A 17,091-nucleotide genomic window follows, 5' to 3' on the forward strand; every position below is an offset into this window, starting at 1 on the left:
ACACTAATCAGCCAAGAACTAATGTACACAATGTTGGGACTGACTGAGCACATGAGCTATCCTCAGAGGACGGGCAAAATGAGAGGGAATGGTCATAGATTGGCTTAAGTGTACAAATTATTTCTTAGGAAAATATTTCATAGACAAAGTGTTATAGTGAGTCAGTGCCACACAGGGCAGCAATACAGAAAAAGTATGTGTATACACTTATAAAATGTTTTATTTTCTGAGTCACTGGAAAATGCTAGCGGTGATTGTCTTAGGTAAGAACTACAGTGGTGGGGATGCCATTTTATACCTTTCTAAACAGAACTTTCCTGTTAAATACTTTTATTGCTTAAAAAAAACATGGTTAACTAAGCAGTGACTATAAACAAATTTATTTCTTATGTTTTTCTATATTAAAAAACCCTACTAAATGTTACTGCAAAACTGAAACACCATTACAGTAAAACTATGTAATTAGGGGCCCATCAAGGAGAATTCTGTCCCTCCCTTAGAAATACCTGAGTGATGCGTAACCAGGGAATGGTCTGGAAGAGTGAGCAGGCGGGGTTATTTGAGTTCAGCTCTTCAGGACATGTCTGTTGCCTTTGCTGGGCAAAAGGGGTGAGCACTGAGGGTGTCTCTCCAGCAGGAAACAGGAACTGAGTGGGTGGCTCGGGGGTGGGGCTGGCCTTGGAAACAGGAAAGGGCAGAGTCTGCCTCTGGCTGGCTGAGAGCCCTGTACTTTTTCAGAAAATGCTGGCACAGGTATAGCTCCCTTCTGTCACGAAAGGAGAGGGGTGGTCCACACAGCTAGCTGGCTAGCATGTGTGGTTCAAATAAAGAAAACCAGACAGTGAGGATGGGGTGGAGGGGATCCCCAGCCTGAGGGATGGAGGGCAGAGGGCAGGAATTCCACCAGACGGAGGTAGACCCCTGAGAAACTGCACAGGCCAGAGCTGGAGGCTGGAGCTTGGGTGAAAACTCTTCAAGGCCATGAAGGCAAGACCTTCTTCTTCTCAGGGCCGTGGTCAGGTCTGCATGGAAGCCCGGGAAGCTGTGTATTACAGAGCCAGAGGGATGCCGGCATGGCCCTTATGTAGAGATTAGAGCAGAAGTAAGGAGATGATGAGGATCCTATTGGTCTTAGAAACGTCACTAATTTCATTCTGAACTCAAGCTATCAGTTGAGCATCTTTAACATTCAGATGTTTTTTAGTTTGTTTTTGCTTCAAATCCCATCCTTTTCATTGTACTGTAAAATAAAGTCATTTTACTTTCTTAGTAAAATTAACTTTTAAACACTCCAGCCAGTTGTAAGGTTTCGGAAGGACAGGTAGGTGTTCGAGGCTCTAGTAGGTAAAGAGAACAGGACAGGTGCCCTCCGTGGCTGCCAGGGGAGAGCGGCAGCAGTAGCAGACTGGCCTGGCTCAGAGTTTTGGGGACAGGGAAGAACTGGGAACCAGAACAAGCTAGGAGGGAGAGTGGGCTGGCTTTGGGGGCTGTGTCCTCATGTCTATTGCTACTTCTTGGGACGTAGGATCTAGATCAGGGGTCTCAAACAACTCAGCATGTGGGCCGCAGAGCAAGATCACAGCCGTTCGGCGGGCCACACTAGGTCTACAAAAGGCAACTGTTACGCAACACTTTTCTCACGGCAGTTGAAAACACAAAAAAAAATCAGTACAACAAGCACAGTCGTACATGCAGTTTACTCAGTGTCACAAAACGACCAGAAACTATAGTTCGCATCACAACTGCTGTTAACTAAGCTAATATCTAGCTAGGATGCTAGAGAAATGAAAAGTACAAGTAGGCCCCTAGGCTTACTTAATTTTATCCAAAATATTTTGAACTTCATGGATTAGTCTGCGGGCCGCACAAAATTGTTCGGCGGGCCGCGGGTTTGAGACCCCCGATCTAGATGATAGTATCTAACACTTGCTGAGTATTTGCTCTATGTGGAACAGTAGGGAGTGGACAATATTCAGCCTTCTAAGATGCGCCTACCTGGCAATTTCCTGTGATTCAACCTAAAACAAGTGTTCTGAGTAATCTGTATATATTCATCACACGTATTCTCACACTCACCTACAAGGTAGAAACCATGCTGTTACTTTATGAGAGGAGACTAGAGCGCAGTGTGGTGTGCAGCTTGCTCAAGGCCACTTAGCATGTGGTAGAGTCAGACAGGGCCTCAGACCCAGGCAGCCGGACTCCTAGGCTTCCTCCTATGAACCCTACAAGGCTCCACTGGGGGAGACTGAAGATTCAGACAGTGCTTCTCTCATAGGAGGCCGGGCCAGCCAGGCCTCAGCCACCGAGAACTGGGACTGCTGCGTTTCACTCTGCTCAGTCATAACAGATTTCACAGAGCGGCATAGTCAAGCAGTGTCTTTAGTGAGGCAATCCCTAATTTCTGTCAAGGATAGCTTTACGTCACATTATTAGAAGCCTGCTTTGAGGCCGTATGGACATTTCAATTAGTTTTGAATAGCCCGAATGAAGGACTGAGTCAGAGGCTTGGGCCAATCAAGAAGAGGGTCTCAAGCTCTTCTCATCTCAGGTCTTCGTCCCTGAAATGGCCACCTAATTCCACCCGGTCTCCAGACTCCCTCTCTCTGATCTGGTGTCATCCTAAAGTTTGGGTAATCTTCTCGGAACTCCATATTATATCATTTCTGGAATTGAAAATAGCTCCCACCACCTGGACAGTCACATGCAAAGTCTTGAATTTGGCATCTACGAAGCTCCATCACTTAGCCTGTTCTTCCCAGGTCCACCTTCAGTCTCACAGGTTCCTGATGGCGGTCCTCCCCAGCAAGTCCTTTCTCATCAGGGTCCCATTTCCACAGTCTGTTCACTGTTTGCGCCTGCCAGGTCTTGCTCACAGAGTCCCCTCGCTCCACATCTTCCCCAGTCTCGGGGTTCTCTCTCTTCATCATCCCAGCTCAAGCTTCACCTCTTCTCAATGGCCCCTTTTCAACCAGCCTGCCAATATGACACACTCGGTTCTTGGAACTGAGGATCAGCATAGGTAGGATGTGTCTATGTCTTGTGACCCATATTTCAACTCTCCAAATAATAAATAAAGAACCTCAGGGATAGAGATCATGTTCAATACAACATTCTTCAACATTTATCCAGTACCCACTCAGTGCCAAGCACTGCAGTATACCGAGGCAAAGAAGACATAGTCCCCAGGTTCAAAAGGATGGTGGGTCAGGAGAGAGATGTATTAGGTCAGACTATGTAAAATTGCCACTGTTATAAATTTAAAATGGTTGACTATTGGTAATTTGGTATGTTTCATTCTAAAGATTATCATCCAGTAATGTAAGATCAGGACAAAGATACAACCTCCTTAGGGGATACAGAGGAGGGTCATGGGCTTATCTTGTCAGGGTAGGGCCTGAGACTTGGCTTGGTTTTTTGTTTTTGTGGGTGTTTTTTTTTTGGCCTCAGACTTTTGGAAGGCAGTGATATCTGTGAATTATAACAATTTGTAGTCATGCAACAAGGGAGAACTATCATAAATAAAGACAACATGAAAAAAGGCAAGGAGTTAAGAAAGAATAGGCAGACAGTAGGTGTAATGGGCTGAATTATATTTCCCCAAATTTTTATGTTGCAGTCATAACCCCCAGTGCCTCAGAATGTGACTGCATTTGCAGACAGGGCCTGTAAAGAGGTAGTTAAGTTAAAATAAAGCCAGAGGGGTGGGTCTTAATCCAATCTGGTTGGTGTCCTTATAGAAGAGGAGATTGGTACATACAAAGGGACACCAGGAGTGTTACACACAGAGAAAAGACCACACGAGGACACAGCAAGAAGGTGGCCATCTGTCCTCCAGGGAGCAAGGCTTCAGAAGAAACTATACCTGCTGACACCTTGATCTCGGACTTCTAGCCTCTAGAACTATAGGACAATATTTCTGTTGTTTAAGCCGCATACCATCTGTGGCATTTTGTTTGGCGGCCCTGGCAACCTAATGCAGTAGGGTTCCCTGAACTATCTGGGGTAGCTGGAGGGGCAGCAAAGGATGGCAAGAGAAGAGACTGAACAAACAGGCAGAGTGACGCTGTGTGGGGCCCTCACTGCTGTATTAAAAAATGTAAAGCGGCCCTGGCCGGTTGGCTCAGTGGTAGTGTCGGCCTGGCGTGCGGGAGTCCCGGGTTCGATTCCTGGCCAGGGCACACAGGAGAGGCGCTCATCTGCTTCTCCACCCCTCCCCCTCTCTTTCCTCTCTGTCTCTCTCTTCCCCTCCCGCAGCCAAGGCTCCATTGGAGCAAAGTTGGCCCGGGTGCTGAGGATGGCTCCTTGGCCTCTGCCTCAGGCGCTAGAATGGCTCTGGATGCAACAGAGCAGCGCCCCAGATGGGCAGAGCATCGCCCCCTGGTGGGCGTGCCGGGTGGATCCCAGTCGGGTGCATGTGGGAGTCTGTCTGACTGCTTCCCCGTTTCCAACTTCAGAAAAATACACACACACAAAAAAAATGTAAAGCATTTCCTGGAGATGAGAGGAAACTTTTGGAGGTTTTAAGCAAGAAAGTGGCAGAATAAGGTGTTTTAGGTAGAGCTTCCCAGTGGAAGTGCAGAAGATACATCTGACAGCAAGATTAAAGGTCGAAGGAGCAATCTGGAGGCTGCTGGACTGGGGCATGGAAACCGTTAGTTTCTAAATGAAGAGATAGCGGTGTTAGAGATAGGGAACTGAGAAATGCTTATGAGGTGAGTTCACAGTGGTGGCTAAGCTCTCCCAGGGGAGGAGAGATTCTTCAGCTGGATGGCTCCCAGGTGCCTACCTATGAGTTCAACACCTGAGGGGTGAGCAGACGGGCTGGGAAGTGGGTAGCACCAGTGTGAGATGGCAATCGGGGAGCCAGGGAGAGATGATGTCAAATGGTCAGTTAAGCATTCACATGTGATCTTTAAGAGCAAGCTGGGCTGGGCTGGGCTGGCGACTTGGAGCCTCCAGTGGACAGGAGGTGTGGCCAGCAGTGCCCACGCTCCACTCATATCCTGTGGGACTTGATCATTTGCATGCACATCAGTTTTGGGGATGTTCTCTGTGACTCTGTGTCAGATGTGGCCCTCTGGTTGCCTGAGCCTGTTTTGTCTGTGAATACTAGAGCCAGAAGTCCACCTAGGAGAGTTTATCTCTCCAAGGGCAAGGGTATACACATCCTGGACCCTATGCCCCTGACAGGACGACGCCAAGGCTGACCCACAATGCCTCCAGAGCAATCTTGTGTGACCTGACTTGATATCATGGCACCCAGTTTGGTCTCCTTCCATTCTTCTCATTTCCACTTCTCCTTCTGTCTTCCCCTCCTGGGGATACTTCCTAATAACCTCTTCTTCATGAATCTTGTCTGCAGGTCCACTTCTGGGAAACCTCCCCTAAGTCAGGGGTGTAAATGAGATCATGCCAGGAAGACAGACAGTGGGGCGTCCCAAGGACACAACTCTGAAGTGGTAGCAAACAGCGACGGCAAATAGGAGTCTAATAAAGTGGGAACTGAAATATGGTTATGGGATCTGGTGACCACAGGGCACAGCAACCTCAGGAAAAACAGTTTCCCTAGACCTGTGACCCCAGGCCCTGGTCCAGCGTGATGAGAACATCATTCTCCCTTGGTAGATAGATTCTCCCTTCCCTTCTCTTCTTCCTCATGGACAGAGAATTTTAAGTATACATATATATTTAAATTCTAGTTTCATCTCTGGAATTAAAAATGTACCTGTAACTGTTAGGACGAACAGCTGGTTGACACTCGGGCATCTGAGCAGTCAAGGTAGATGTGATGCTGACGTGTTTATAGATTCAAAGGGAGAACAGGCTGGTGGCCTCAGTTTTTTCTCAGTGGGCAGGAGGCAAAAGGAGAGGGAGAGTGGAGTGCGGGGGAGGGGGAGGGAGACAGCCCGGAATTATACTCAGGGATGAGAGCGTGGGGGCTCACGGCCCCAGGCTGGAGGAACGTGCAGAAGACTGAACTTCCAAGCCAGAGATATGCATGTGACAGCAGCAAGGGGTGCTTCTCCCTGAGACAGGCTTGTGTGGCTGCAAATGGATCTGTTCCCACATGTGGGTGGGAAAAGATTGCTATGTTTTTCAAGGATTAGAAACAAAAAGTTTGAGAAAAACTTTAGAGGTGAGAAATTCATGCATATTAGAGAAGGTTTACATGCAGACTTTTAAAATGAAAAGTCTTACTGCTTTAAATGTGATATACAGAGTGTTTGGGCATGTGCAAACTACTAAACTCATGGTACACACCTTTCACTGGTGATGGACGGAGCGACAGGCTTAGGGGTTGTTCCTATTATTGTGGGATGTCTTTGTGACCAGGTGGTGAGACACTCATGAGGAGGCCTGAGGAGGATGTCTACGTCTCCCTAGAATGGCATGGACTGTAGAGGCAGCAGTGAGGAGGAACCGCTACGTCAGACGGTGGGCCTGTCAGAGCCTCCACAGCGTGATATATTCTAATGTTCTTCTCAGCACAAGCTTGACTTTAACAATGAATCCAGAAAGAAAGGGGCGTGATGATAAATCACAGTAAAAACCAACAGAGACTTCTGAGCCCACCACTATAACTCTTCTGTCCCACCTGCCTGTCAGGGTAGCTAACTAAAAGCACTTAGAGAGAAGATGCCGGAACCTAGCTGTGCCCTAGGGACAAAAGGCACTGGGCCTTTTAGAAGCTCCCCTGCATTTTCTTTGGCAGGAATCAGGACTGCCATCCTGGCCAAGAGGGAAGTTTTTCGGCCGGAGGTGGGGAAGGTGAGGGGGCAACAGGAGAAAGTGAAGGGGTGACAGCCAGGCAGGATAGAGTAGGACAGCAATAAGATGAAGCTTTGCCTGGCACCCAGTTCTGTCCGGGGCTGATGGACAGGCAGGGGAGAGTGTAGAGAGAGCCACTGGGGTTTCACCTACGGGAAAGGCATCTTTAATAATTAACCAATGAGAAAAGGCACAGAGTCGGTAAGGTGACCCCTAGCAAATCGCCCTGGTTCAACAGCCAGCAGTCACATCTCAGGTACCCCACCAAGGAAGACTGAGAGAACACACACACACACACACACACACACACACACACACACACACACACAATACTGTAACCAAAGGAAACGTACAACCACCCTGATCCAAGAAACCATTTGATGAGAGCCATGATTCAACACTGGACGTACAGAAGGCATAAATGGAAAACAGTTCCTATAAACTACTGAAATGAGCAGGTCAGAGCTAAACAAAATTTTAGTATTTTTCTTCTCACTTTGTTAATTAATACTCTGGTATCTATAATCAACACAACGTTGTTTTCTTTTTTCTCTGTATCTGCTAGAAAAAACATCAGAGACACGCTCTCATGTGTAAAAAAACAAAGATGCCTAGTCCAAGCACACGATTTTACCCCGACCTTCATGTCCTTCCTCGGTTCAAGATACATAGTGTAATTTTATTTTAATACAACTAGACATGACACTAAGTTTCTTGAAGGCAGTGGCACAGTTTCAGCCTCTGCTCTGCTCCTCATCAGCTGTGTGACACTGGACACCTCACTCAGTCTTTCTGAGCCTTGAGTCATCTCAGTGAAAATGTTAAATAGTCAGCAGGAGAGGCGGCTAAGAGCTGGCCAATGACGCAGAGGAAATCAAGGACAGTGTGACACACAGAACCAAGGCAGTCGTCAACCATATTGAAGGATGCTGCAAAGATGGGTAACAGAAGAGTATCTGGCAACATGGAGGAACTTATCATGAGACAAACCAAGATTTCTCAATTATTCTTGGTCCATCATTTCAAGACCATGGGGTATCTTAAAAAAAAAAGAAGAAGCCTGATCAGGCAGAGGTGCAGTGGAAAGAGCATCAGTCTGGGACACTATGGACCCAGGTTCGAAACCCCAAGGTCACCGGCTTGAACATGGGATCATAGACATGACCCCATGGTCATTGGCTTGATCTCAACAGTTGCTGGCTTGAAGCCCAAGGTCACTGGCTTGAGCAAGGGGTCACTTCCTCAGCTGGAGTCCCCCAGTCAAGGCACATATGAGAAAACAATCAATGAACTAAGGTGCCACAACGAAGAACTGATGCTTCTCATCTCTCTCCCTTCCTGTCTGTCTGTTCCTGTCTATCAGTCTGTTTCTCTCTCTCTTTCTCTCTCTCTATATATATATATAAAAGAGATAGCATCTTTGATCACTGTATTTAGAGACTTCTTTATCAAGATCTTATTTGCATTTAAGACAAAACAAAGTCAAAGAACAAATTTTTTTAAATTTTTTATTTATTCATTTTAGAGAGGAGAGGGAGAGACAGAGAGAGAGGGGGGGGGGAGAGACAGAGAGAGAGAAGGGGGGAGGAGCTGGAAGCATCAACTCCCCTATGTACCTTGACCAGGCAAGCCCAGGGTTTCGAACCAGCGACTTCAGCATTTCCAGGTCGACGCTTTATCCACTGCGCCACCACAGGTCAGGCCAAAGAACAAATTTTTACAACTCTGGTTCTTCCTTTCACTTTCAGCAATTTCTATTTTCTCTCTGTCCACGTAAAGGAGAAGTCTAAGAGATGGGAGTAAACTAAACCTAGACCATATGATTTGGAGCAGGTTCGGAAACATTTCCTCTTCGTGGAAGTAAGTGTATCTGATAACAATATTTTCCATAACGATGTGCAACAAGTCTTTCTTTCTTTTTTTTTTTATACAGAGACAGAGAGAGAGTCAGATAAGGACAGAAAGACAGTAATGGAGAGAGATGAAAAGCATCAATCATCAGTTTTTTGTTGCGACACCTTAGTTGTTCATTGATTGCTTTCTCATATGTGCCTTGACCGTGGGCCTTCAGCAGACTGAGTAACCCCTTGCTCAAGCCAGTGACCTTGAGTCTAAGCTGGTGAGCTTTGCTCAAACCAGATGAGCCCGCGCTCAAGCTGGTGACCTCGGGGTCTCGAACCTGGGTCCTCTGCATCCACTGCGCCACCGCCTGGTCAGGTGAACAAGTCTTTAAAATGCAGTCATTTCATGGTTAACATAAATTTAGGCCAATATAATTTGTGAATACTAAAACAAAGAAAAACAAATGCCATAATAAGCCTTCCAGCACCCGGAGTTACGCTTTCTCCCGGCCCCGTACACAAAGGAGAAGCTCTTGTCCACCAGAAGCTGGGTCATCACAGCTCCCAGAGTATAGAGATAAGGCTCCCCTCGCCTGTGTGGTGACTGACCATCAGCTGCTGTTAGTTATGATGCCCCCCCACCCCACTATGGTCATGCAGAACTGGAGGCATCAGGGACTTAGGCACACGGAGAGTGAAGAAGCTGAATCCTGAGAGGTGACGGGATCGGCACAGCTACATAGCTGCACCCTAGTGTGTGCCTGCATCCGCCACCCCAAAACAAACTCTCTGATCCTCATCTGCTCCTCCAAGCACAACTGCCCTCACAGAGTCCACACTCCCCATCTCCACACCACCACCCAGTCACCCTTCTACCAATTCCAATCTGGCTAGCTTCTCCATCACTCAGGAATAAATGCAGGCATGTCAGGATCACAACATCCTTAAGTGGTCCAAACCAAAGTCCACCTTCTCTCCCTCCCTCTACAACCCCCACCAGTAGCAGCCAATGCCCCAGTCCCACCTTCCTCACTCTCTTTCCTGGCTTCTGGTGTCTCGGTTTTCTCTCCATTAATTTCTTCACCTCCTCGGCTGGCTCCTCATCTTCCACCCAACCTCTTCTCTCACTTTCCATTCTCCTTGGTTATTTCAGTGGGCTCAGATCTTAAAGTATTTATAAGCCAAATGTTCCAATCTTTCCAATTAGCTTCCGACTTGTAGACCCCACTGAGTTCTCAAAATGAACAGCTATTTGGACATCTCAAACTGAATGAATGCAGTACTGGAACCTTTATTTTCCCTGCAGAGCCTGCCCCTTCAAGGGCTGTGCTTCTTCCCCAGATGGCATCGCCATCTACCCAGCTGCTCAAGTCCAAGGCCTAGAAGTCATTCTGGGTACTCTCATTTCCTCTTCTCAACATTCAATTGACCAAAGACCCACAAGTTCCACTGACAAAACATGTCTCAAATAGTCTGTTTCTTCCGGCTGTCACTGCCACCACCAAGACATCTTTTACAGATGACTGCAACCTTCTTACCCTTCTCCTCGCTTTCCGTGGGCTGCCTGCTGTCCACTCACACTGAGGCCACAGCAGCACTGTAAAGCCACAAGCCAGGTCATGAGCCTTCCCTGCTCAAGGCCCTGAGGTGCTTCATTGCACTTGGAGTAAGGCTCTCGGCCTGGGTCCTGCCTTCCCTCCCTGCCCTTCGGGCCACGCTGCCCGCCCTCCTTTCTGTACCCCTGCACCAGCATGCCATGTCCTTTCCTGCCTCAGGGACTTTGCGTCTCCCAGAAGCATTACCCAGCCCCTCACTACAAATCACCGTACTCCCCCTACTTCTCACCACCCGTAACTAGCTGTGTACATGACAGGGTCACCGCTAAGTGGAAGCTTCGTGACAGCAAGGCCCTGTCCACATGGGTGTAGCCATCACACTCGCTGGTGAACAGATGCAGGAACAGTGGCGCTGGGTGGGGACTGCAGGCCCGGCTCTAACTCCCCTGAACAATGGATGAGTCAGCCCCATGGCAGCGTGCAGGGAAGAGCAGCCGCCCCAGCCGCAGGGCTGCACGAAAGCCCCAGCACACAGATCAGGGGGCTCAGCAGCCCCCTCAGACGTGGGCCTCAATGGGCAGTCACTGTGCAGTGGGGTGTTTATTTAAAAACAGCGACAACATGGAACCGGTTCAGGCAGGCTTCTGCCCAGGTGGGGTTGCCTGCCATCTAAAGTGGGGCTGTTCCTGGATGGCAGCCTTCCCACCTGTCTGATTGCTGATTCCAAACACTTGGCTCCAGTCCACAGGGGGCAGGATGAAAGCTTCCGTTGCCATAGCAACCTCAGTGCTCCTGGGGCCTAGGCTGGAGGTTTCAGATAAACAACTATTCAGAGACGTGAAGAAAAGGAGCAAAGCAGAGAGGAACAAAACTGGAAAAAAAGGCAAGAAGTAATCCTTACAAGTGCAGCAAGACACACTAAAAACAGAACTCTGAGCTGGGAGCAGAATCCTCCCCCAGGAGTGGCCTCCTGCTGGGGTGCATCTGGAACAAAAGGCCCATTGACACAAACATCTGTTACTACTAAACACTTAGGAATCAATATTTTCCTAAAGGTTTTCTTTCTTCCTTTTGGCTTTAAAGGGTTACTGTCTGCCAGGCTACCAAACCCAGTCTCTCCAAGTTCCCAGCCACCACCACATGAAGTATTAGAATTTCAAACAAAGAATTTGGTCCCAGAAATGGCCTGTGCTAGTTTTTTCCTGAATAGAGACATCAGGAAAATGTCAGAGGGCAAATCCAAACCCACACCCTGAAAGACTTAAAACATAGCAATCGCATCCCTGGGAGATGACTAACCTAGTCCAATTTAATTTAACGAGGAAACACAGCAGATTGAAAACGTGGCCTACCCGGGTCTTGAAGGGAAGAAGGAGCAGGAGGAAGAGCAGAGAAGGGAGAGGGACCACGTGGCTTTACCTTAACACCTGCATCTCCTCCGCGGAGTTCCGCACCTCGTCTTGCAGGCGCCGCCAGCGCAGGCAAGCCCGTAGCTTCTGCTGCTCCTGGGCCTCGTGGGGAGCCAGCTGTTTAAGCCACAGACACACAAATACACGTGCACAAAACACAGTCACTGTTGTCCTCGTGCAAGGTCACAGCCACCCCATGAAGCAGCTGGCAATATTACAGGGAGGACTGTAAAGACGGCCTCCCTGCTGCTGCTTGAGCCCCATCAGAAAAGTCAGGAGACCACAGGGGCCTCCTAGGTCCTCAAAGGAAGAACCAGCTGCTCAGTCTTGCTGCCTGCTTGGGAGGCACCCCCTCCCCGGGTCCAGGAACCCCACCCCACCTCCCACCCTGCCTTGGAGAGAGCAGGCTTCCCTAGGGGCCATTTCCACTGTTGCCTTCCAGCCCTTTCCTGCTTCGTCTTTCTGCACAGGATGGGAAGCTCCCTCCATTCACCTCCCATTTCCCTAGCCCTCAGTTTTGTTAAGGGCTGTTTACAGTGGAGCCTGCTAATGCAACCCAGATGATTCTGATTGCTCTAACCAGAAACAGTGGACCGAGTCACCGCCCGGACTCCCTCTGTGGGAGGGGAGGCCACTGCACCCTGCCCTACTGGTCAGAATCTGCTGTCACTGTTGTGCTCACTGGGTCCCGTGGCTAAAATCTTCAGGGAAGGCAGCAAAAGACCCAGTGGGGAGGGAAATGTCAGTATCTGGAGGCATTTCTGGAAATTAAGGTCTCTAATAGTTCACTCAACAGATATTTATGGAGTTTCTGATAGGTCCTGGGGATACTATGGACGTAACCCCTACTCCATGGAGTCTAGAGGGTTTTGGGGGCGAGGACATGAGGGGTGGGATAAGAACACTAACATCAGAGAGCACAGTGGTGACAGAGGTGAAGAGAGAAGCTGAATGCCCTTGGCCAACCAGGGTGGTCAGAAGGCTTTCCTGAGAAGGTGGTAGGACCTGAGTTCCTCTCCAGGGGAGGAGGAGTCAGTCAGGGGAGGAAAGATTTTACAAAGAGAAAAAGAATGCACAAGGCTTGGGGGGCCTGGGAAGAGCATGATGTGTTTACAGCATGGCGAGTGGTGCGGTCTGGTGAGGGCAGGCTGCCATCCCGTCCGGAGAGGGGCAGAGATGTCGAGAAGTCAGCAGAGGCCGGACGATAACAGACTTTATGCCTTGTTGTTATGAACTGACTTATATCCTCCACAATTCATAAATGGGCTCTGGCTGGTTGGCTCAGCAGTAGAGCGTCAGCCCAGAGTGTGGAAGTCCTGGGTTTGATTCCCAGTCAGGGCACATTGGAGAAGCACCCATATGCTTCCCCACCCTCACCCCTCTCCTTCCTCTCTGTCTCTCTCTTCCCCTCCCGTAGCCAAATCTCCATTGGAGCAAAGTTGGCCCAGGAGCTGAGGATGGCTCCAATGCCTCCACCTCAGGCGCTAAATGGCTCCAGCCACAAAGAAGCATCGCCGCCTGGTGGGCATGCTGGGTAGATCCTGGTCAGGCTCGTGCAGGAAGTCTGTCTGACTGCCTCCCCATTTCTAACTTTGGAAAAAAAATCATCAATGGAAGCTCTAACCCCAAATGTGACTTTACTGGAAATGGGGTTTTTAAATAGGTAATTAAGGATAATAAGATCATAGAGGCGGGGCCCTAATTCAATAGGACTAGTGTCCCTATCAGAAGAGGAGACACCAGAATTCTCACCACATGTGCACAGAGGACACAGTGAGAAAATGGCCACCACCAAGACAGAGAAAAGAGAAATCAAGCCTGTTAGCTCCTTATTCTTGGACTTTGAGCTTCCAGCACTGTAAGAAAACAAATGTCTATTTAGGCCTCCCTGTCTGTGACATTTGTTACAGCAGCCAGGCTGCTTAAGACACTTGTGAAAGAGTTGAGACTTTATCCAGGTTGATGACAAGTTGTACAACTAGTTTCACAACTAACTCAATTCACAACTCCCTACAGAATGCCACTCCAAGCAGAACGCTGACTTCTGTCTCCTTGGTCAATGATTGCTCACTCCCTAACTTTGCCACTCATGCTAATGCTTGGTGCTGCAGTGATCAATACAGCCTCACTTCCTCTTCACTGGGGATCCGAATAACAACCAGGAAAGCCCCCGTGTCCTGTCCTAAAGAGCGCTCCTCTACTGCTTGCAAAGTCTACTGCAGTACTTGTCAGGGACCAGCAGCAGCTCAGTCTCACTCACCCTTCAAGGAAGGGGTCAGAGTGATGGACATGCTCTGGAAATATTTCCAAACTTTGTGCTCACTCCAGAGTGGCCACTTTGCACCAGGAGCTCTCGTGTTTTCACATACTGAGAGTTACTGTAGCACCCTGAAGGACAATGAGCTGAGCTGCCCCTGTGCCAGGTGAAGGGACAGGAAGGATAGGGAAGCTTGAGCTCCTGCCTTCCCTTTGAGCTCATGTCAGAAGTCCCTCCTGCAACAAGACGTCCTGGTCTCTCCCACCTTTGAAGCTGCACAGTGTCTGGTGTTCATCTCTCTTTTGTAACTTATTTTCTCCTTCCTTCTGTTGTGTGCCTTTCTTATCTCCTCAATTAGACTCTGACCTCTTCTAGGGCAGGACTGTGTCTTACTCGTCCTTTTATCGCTACCGATGTAGCACAGAACAGACACAGGGAGAGCGAGAAGACGTGAGATGCAGCCAGGTCAGCTTTGTGCCTGTGTTGGTGGAGATGGACCTAGGTAGGGAAGTTAGAGGCAGGATAGACTCAGGCGTGACGCCCTGGAAGTTTAGGCCAGGGTGGGGGTCAGGGAAGGCAAAGGAGGAGTGTTCTCTGGGGACGCAGGAGACAAAGGGGCAGAAAAGTCATCACCTGATGATGAAATACATTCATGATTCCCAAGAAAAGCACAAGTCTGATTATCTCTGGATGGAAGCACCCCATGGAAGGAATGGTGATAGAGGCTCATTTAAGTGAAACCTATTTAATCCTCACTGAACGCCTACTATGTGTCATCCACTGTACTGTGCTTATTTACATATTACCCTATTCAACCTGCATGGGTAACCATTCTCATAGCCATCTTACAGACGAGAAAACTAAGACTCAGGGAAGCCGGTGAACAGCAGAACTGGGATTCCAAGCCTGGCCAGACTCTGAACCAAGCCACTTACTCCCAATCTGCCATGTGGCCTCTCTTCATGGGACTGTCCGTGGCAGGGGACACAGCCATGCACAATGCTAACTCTCCAGGGGCAACTTTGCAAAAGGTCACAGTCTTGTGAGGGTAGAAGAAAGAATACTGTGGGAGTTCAGAGATTCTAGAAGAGCAGTGTTGAACTGTGAGTGGAATGATCAGTCTGGGCTATGCAGGCAACATGAACCTGAGCTAGCTGGTGAAAAATAAATAGGATTTCAACGTGCAGAAGCAACTTGAGCAAAACCATACAGGTGTGTACACACTTGGGAACTTCAAAAAGTGTTAAACAGTTGAGTACATAAGAAGTGGAAATAGTAGGGAAACAAGTGACCAAATATTAGGAATAAGAAAATAAGCAGGAAGTAGCAGTTGCCATGTCATTAGAATTGGTGGCCAATTCTTTTTTTTTATGTTTATTTTATCGATTTTAGAGTGAGGGAAAGGGAGAGAGAAGGAGAGGAAGAGAGAGAGAGAAAGAGAGAGAGAGAGAGAGGAACACTGATCTATTTCTGTACGTGCCCTGACCGGGAATCGAACCGACAACCTCTGTGCTTCGGGACAATGCTCTACCAACCAAGCTATCCAGCCAGAGCGACGGCCAATTCTTTAAAGCAAAGGTTGTCCTGGGAATGTTCTGACCAGGTCTGCTCTCTGGGTATGTTGGTTTACATAATACTTTTTAAATTAGTACATTTCACAGAAAAGTCCAAATTTGCAACTTTCTTTAGAAAACTAGGAGCCTAAGTTATCTTGAGCCCTCACTTCACCATGGCAACTGGTTAAACTGAGGACCAGGTGCCAATTTGCCAGCCACAGTTCTCACCATTCCCTAATCTCTTACACCAACTGCTTCATTCTTCATTACTTGGCAGCAGACATCTGAGATTATGACTCCTAATTTCACTTTTAATCTCATTATTTCACAAAACATGGCCAACATCAACACAACCATAACTACAAAGGAGTACTTGAGTAGCCACAGCATGATCCCCTAGCAGACAGGCCTTCTCTCTGGGTCTCCTAAAACAGCACTCCCTGACACTCTGTCTGGCTTCATTTTCTCTGCAGTCTTCATCACCTCTTGACATATTACAGACATGGCTGTTTGTCAGTTCCCTCTCCTACAGCTATATTGTGAGCCCCACAAGAAAGAGGGACTCTCTCCTCTCATTTATACAGCTCTCTCCCAGCGAAAAAGAGCAGGCCTAGTGCATTATAAGCACTCAGTGCAGCCTGACCAGCAGTGGCGCAGTAGATACAGCACTGAACTGGGATTCAGAGGACACAGGCTTGAAACCCTGAGGTCACCAGCTTGAGCGTGGGCTCATCTGGCTTGAGTGCAGGGTCACTGGCTTGAATGTGGGATCATAAACATGGCCCCATGGTCACTGGCTTGAAGCCCAAAGGTCGCTAGCTTGCAGCCCAAGGTTGCTGGCTTGAGCAAGGGGTCACTAGCTCTGCTATAGCCCCCCCAGTCAAGGCACATATGAGAAAACAATCAATGAACAACTAAGGTGCCACAATGAAGAAGTGATGCTTCTCATCTCTCTTCTTTCTGTCTGTACCTGTCTGTCCCTCTCTCTGTCTCTGTCTCTCTTGCTGGAAGAAAAATGAAAGCACTCAGTGCATATCTATTGAATAAAGGAATCACTATAAATAGAACTGGACTCCAGGGAGTGAAATGTGCAGGGCCACCTGAAACCCACCTGCTGTGCTTTGGCCCACAACACATCTTCCAAGTGAGTGGCAAACCCTTCGCTCAGCCACTCTTCTGTCCAGTCCCGGGCCCCGATGGCAAGGCCAAACCAGGCGTGAGCAATTTCGTGGCAGAGGCGGGTCCCACAGAGATGGCTGCTTCCAGTCAAGGCACTCTGAGAGAGGAAGACGATGTGTGGGCTGTGGATAATGGGGGAGAAAACACACACAGTCTTGTTAGAGCCTGTCCTCAGTGGCTGCCCCGCAGGGCGGCGTTCCCTGCCTGGCAAGCCTGTGATTACCATGTGCATGCTAGATCATGACCGATAGGCTTGCGGCTTATTTGCTTTCAGAAACACATAAAGTGGCAGTTTACATTTCTGGCAGCAGTTCAGGTGGCCGTTTTTGCCAAGCAGTTGTCTCCGTCATCAAACGGCTATTACCTGTAATAAGTAACCTGCACCCCAGTTTTACACTGAAGAAATTACAAGGCAATGGAAGCATTTACTCGGAAATCTGGACTGTAAAAGCAGAGCAGGTGTGAGAATGTGAAGCCCATGCTGTCAAGAGATGATCAAAGAAGACCCTTCAGCCAAAAATC

At 48.4% G+C, this 17,091-nt stretch overlaps 1 protein-coding gene across 9 annotated transcripts in view; it reads right to left on the reverse strand.

Annotated features, from left to right (window-relative positions):
- Positions 1 to 17,091, reverse strand: part of AOPEP (aminopeptidase O (putative)) — a 385,199-nt gene that overhangs the window by 140,713 nt on the left and 227,395 nt on the right. For all 9 annotated transcript variants that reach the window (XR_010749226.1, XR_010749227.1, XR_010749230.1 and 6 more), the window contains 2 exons: positions 16,502 to 16,691; positions 11,588 to 11,694 (listed from right to left, as the gene is read on the reverse strand). Coding sequence is in view for 4 of the 9 variants with exons in the window: in XM_066368340.1 (XP_066224437.1) it covers positions 11,588 to 11,694; positions 16,502 to 16,691 (297 nt within the window). In the remaining 5 variants the exon portion in view is untranslated. The remainder of the gene's footprint in view (positions 1 to 11,587; positions 11,695 to 16,501; positions 16,692 to 17,091) is intronic.

This window comes from Saccopteryx leptura, chromosome 2 (assembly GCF_036850995.1).
Source record: "Saccopteryx leptura isolate mSacLep1 chromosome 2, mSacLep1_pri_phased_curated, whole genome shotgun sequence".
NCBI classification, from domain to species: Eukaryota; Metazoa; Chordata; class Mammalia; order Chiroptera; family Emballonuridae; genus Saccopteryx; species Saccopteryx leptura.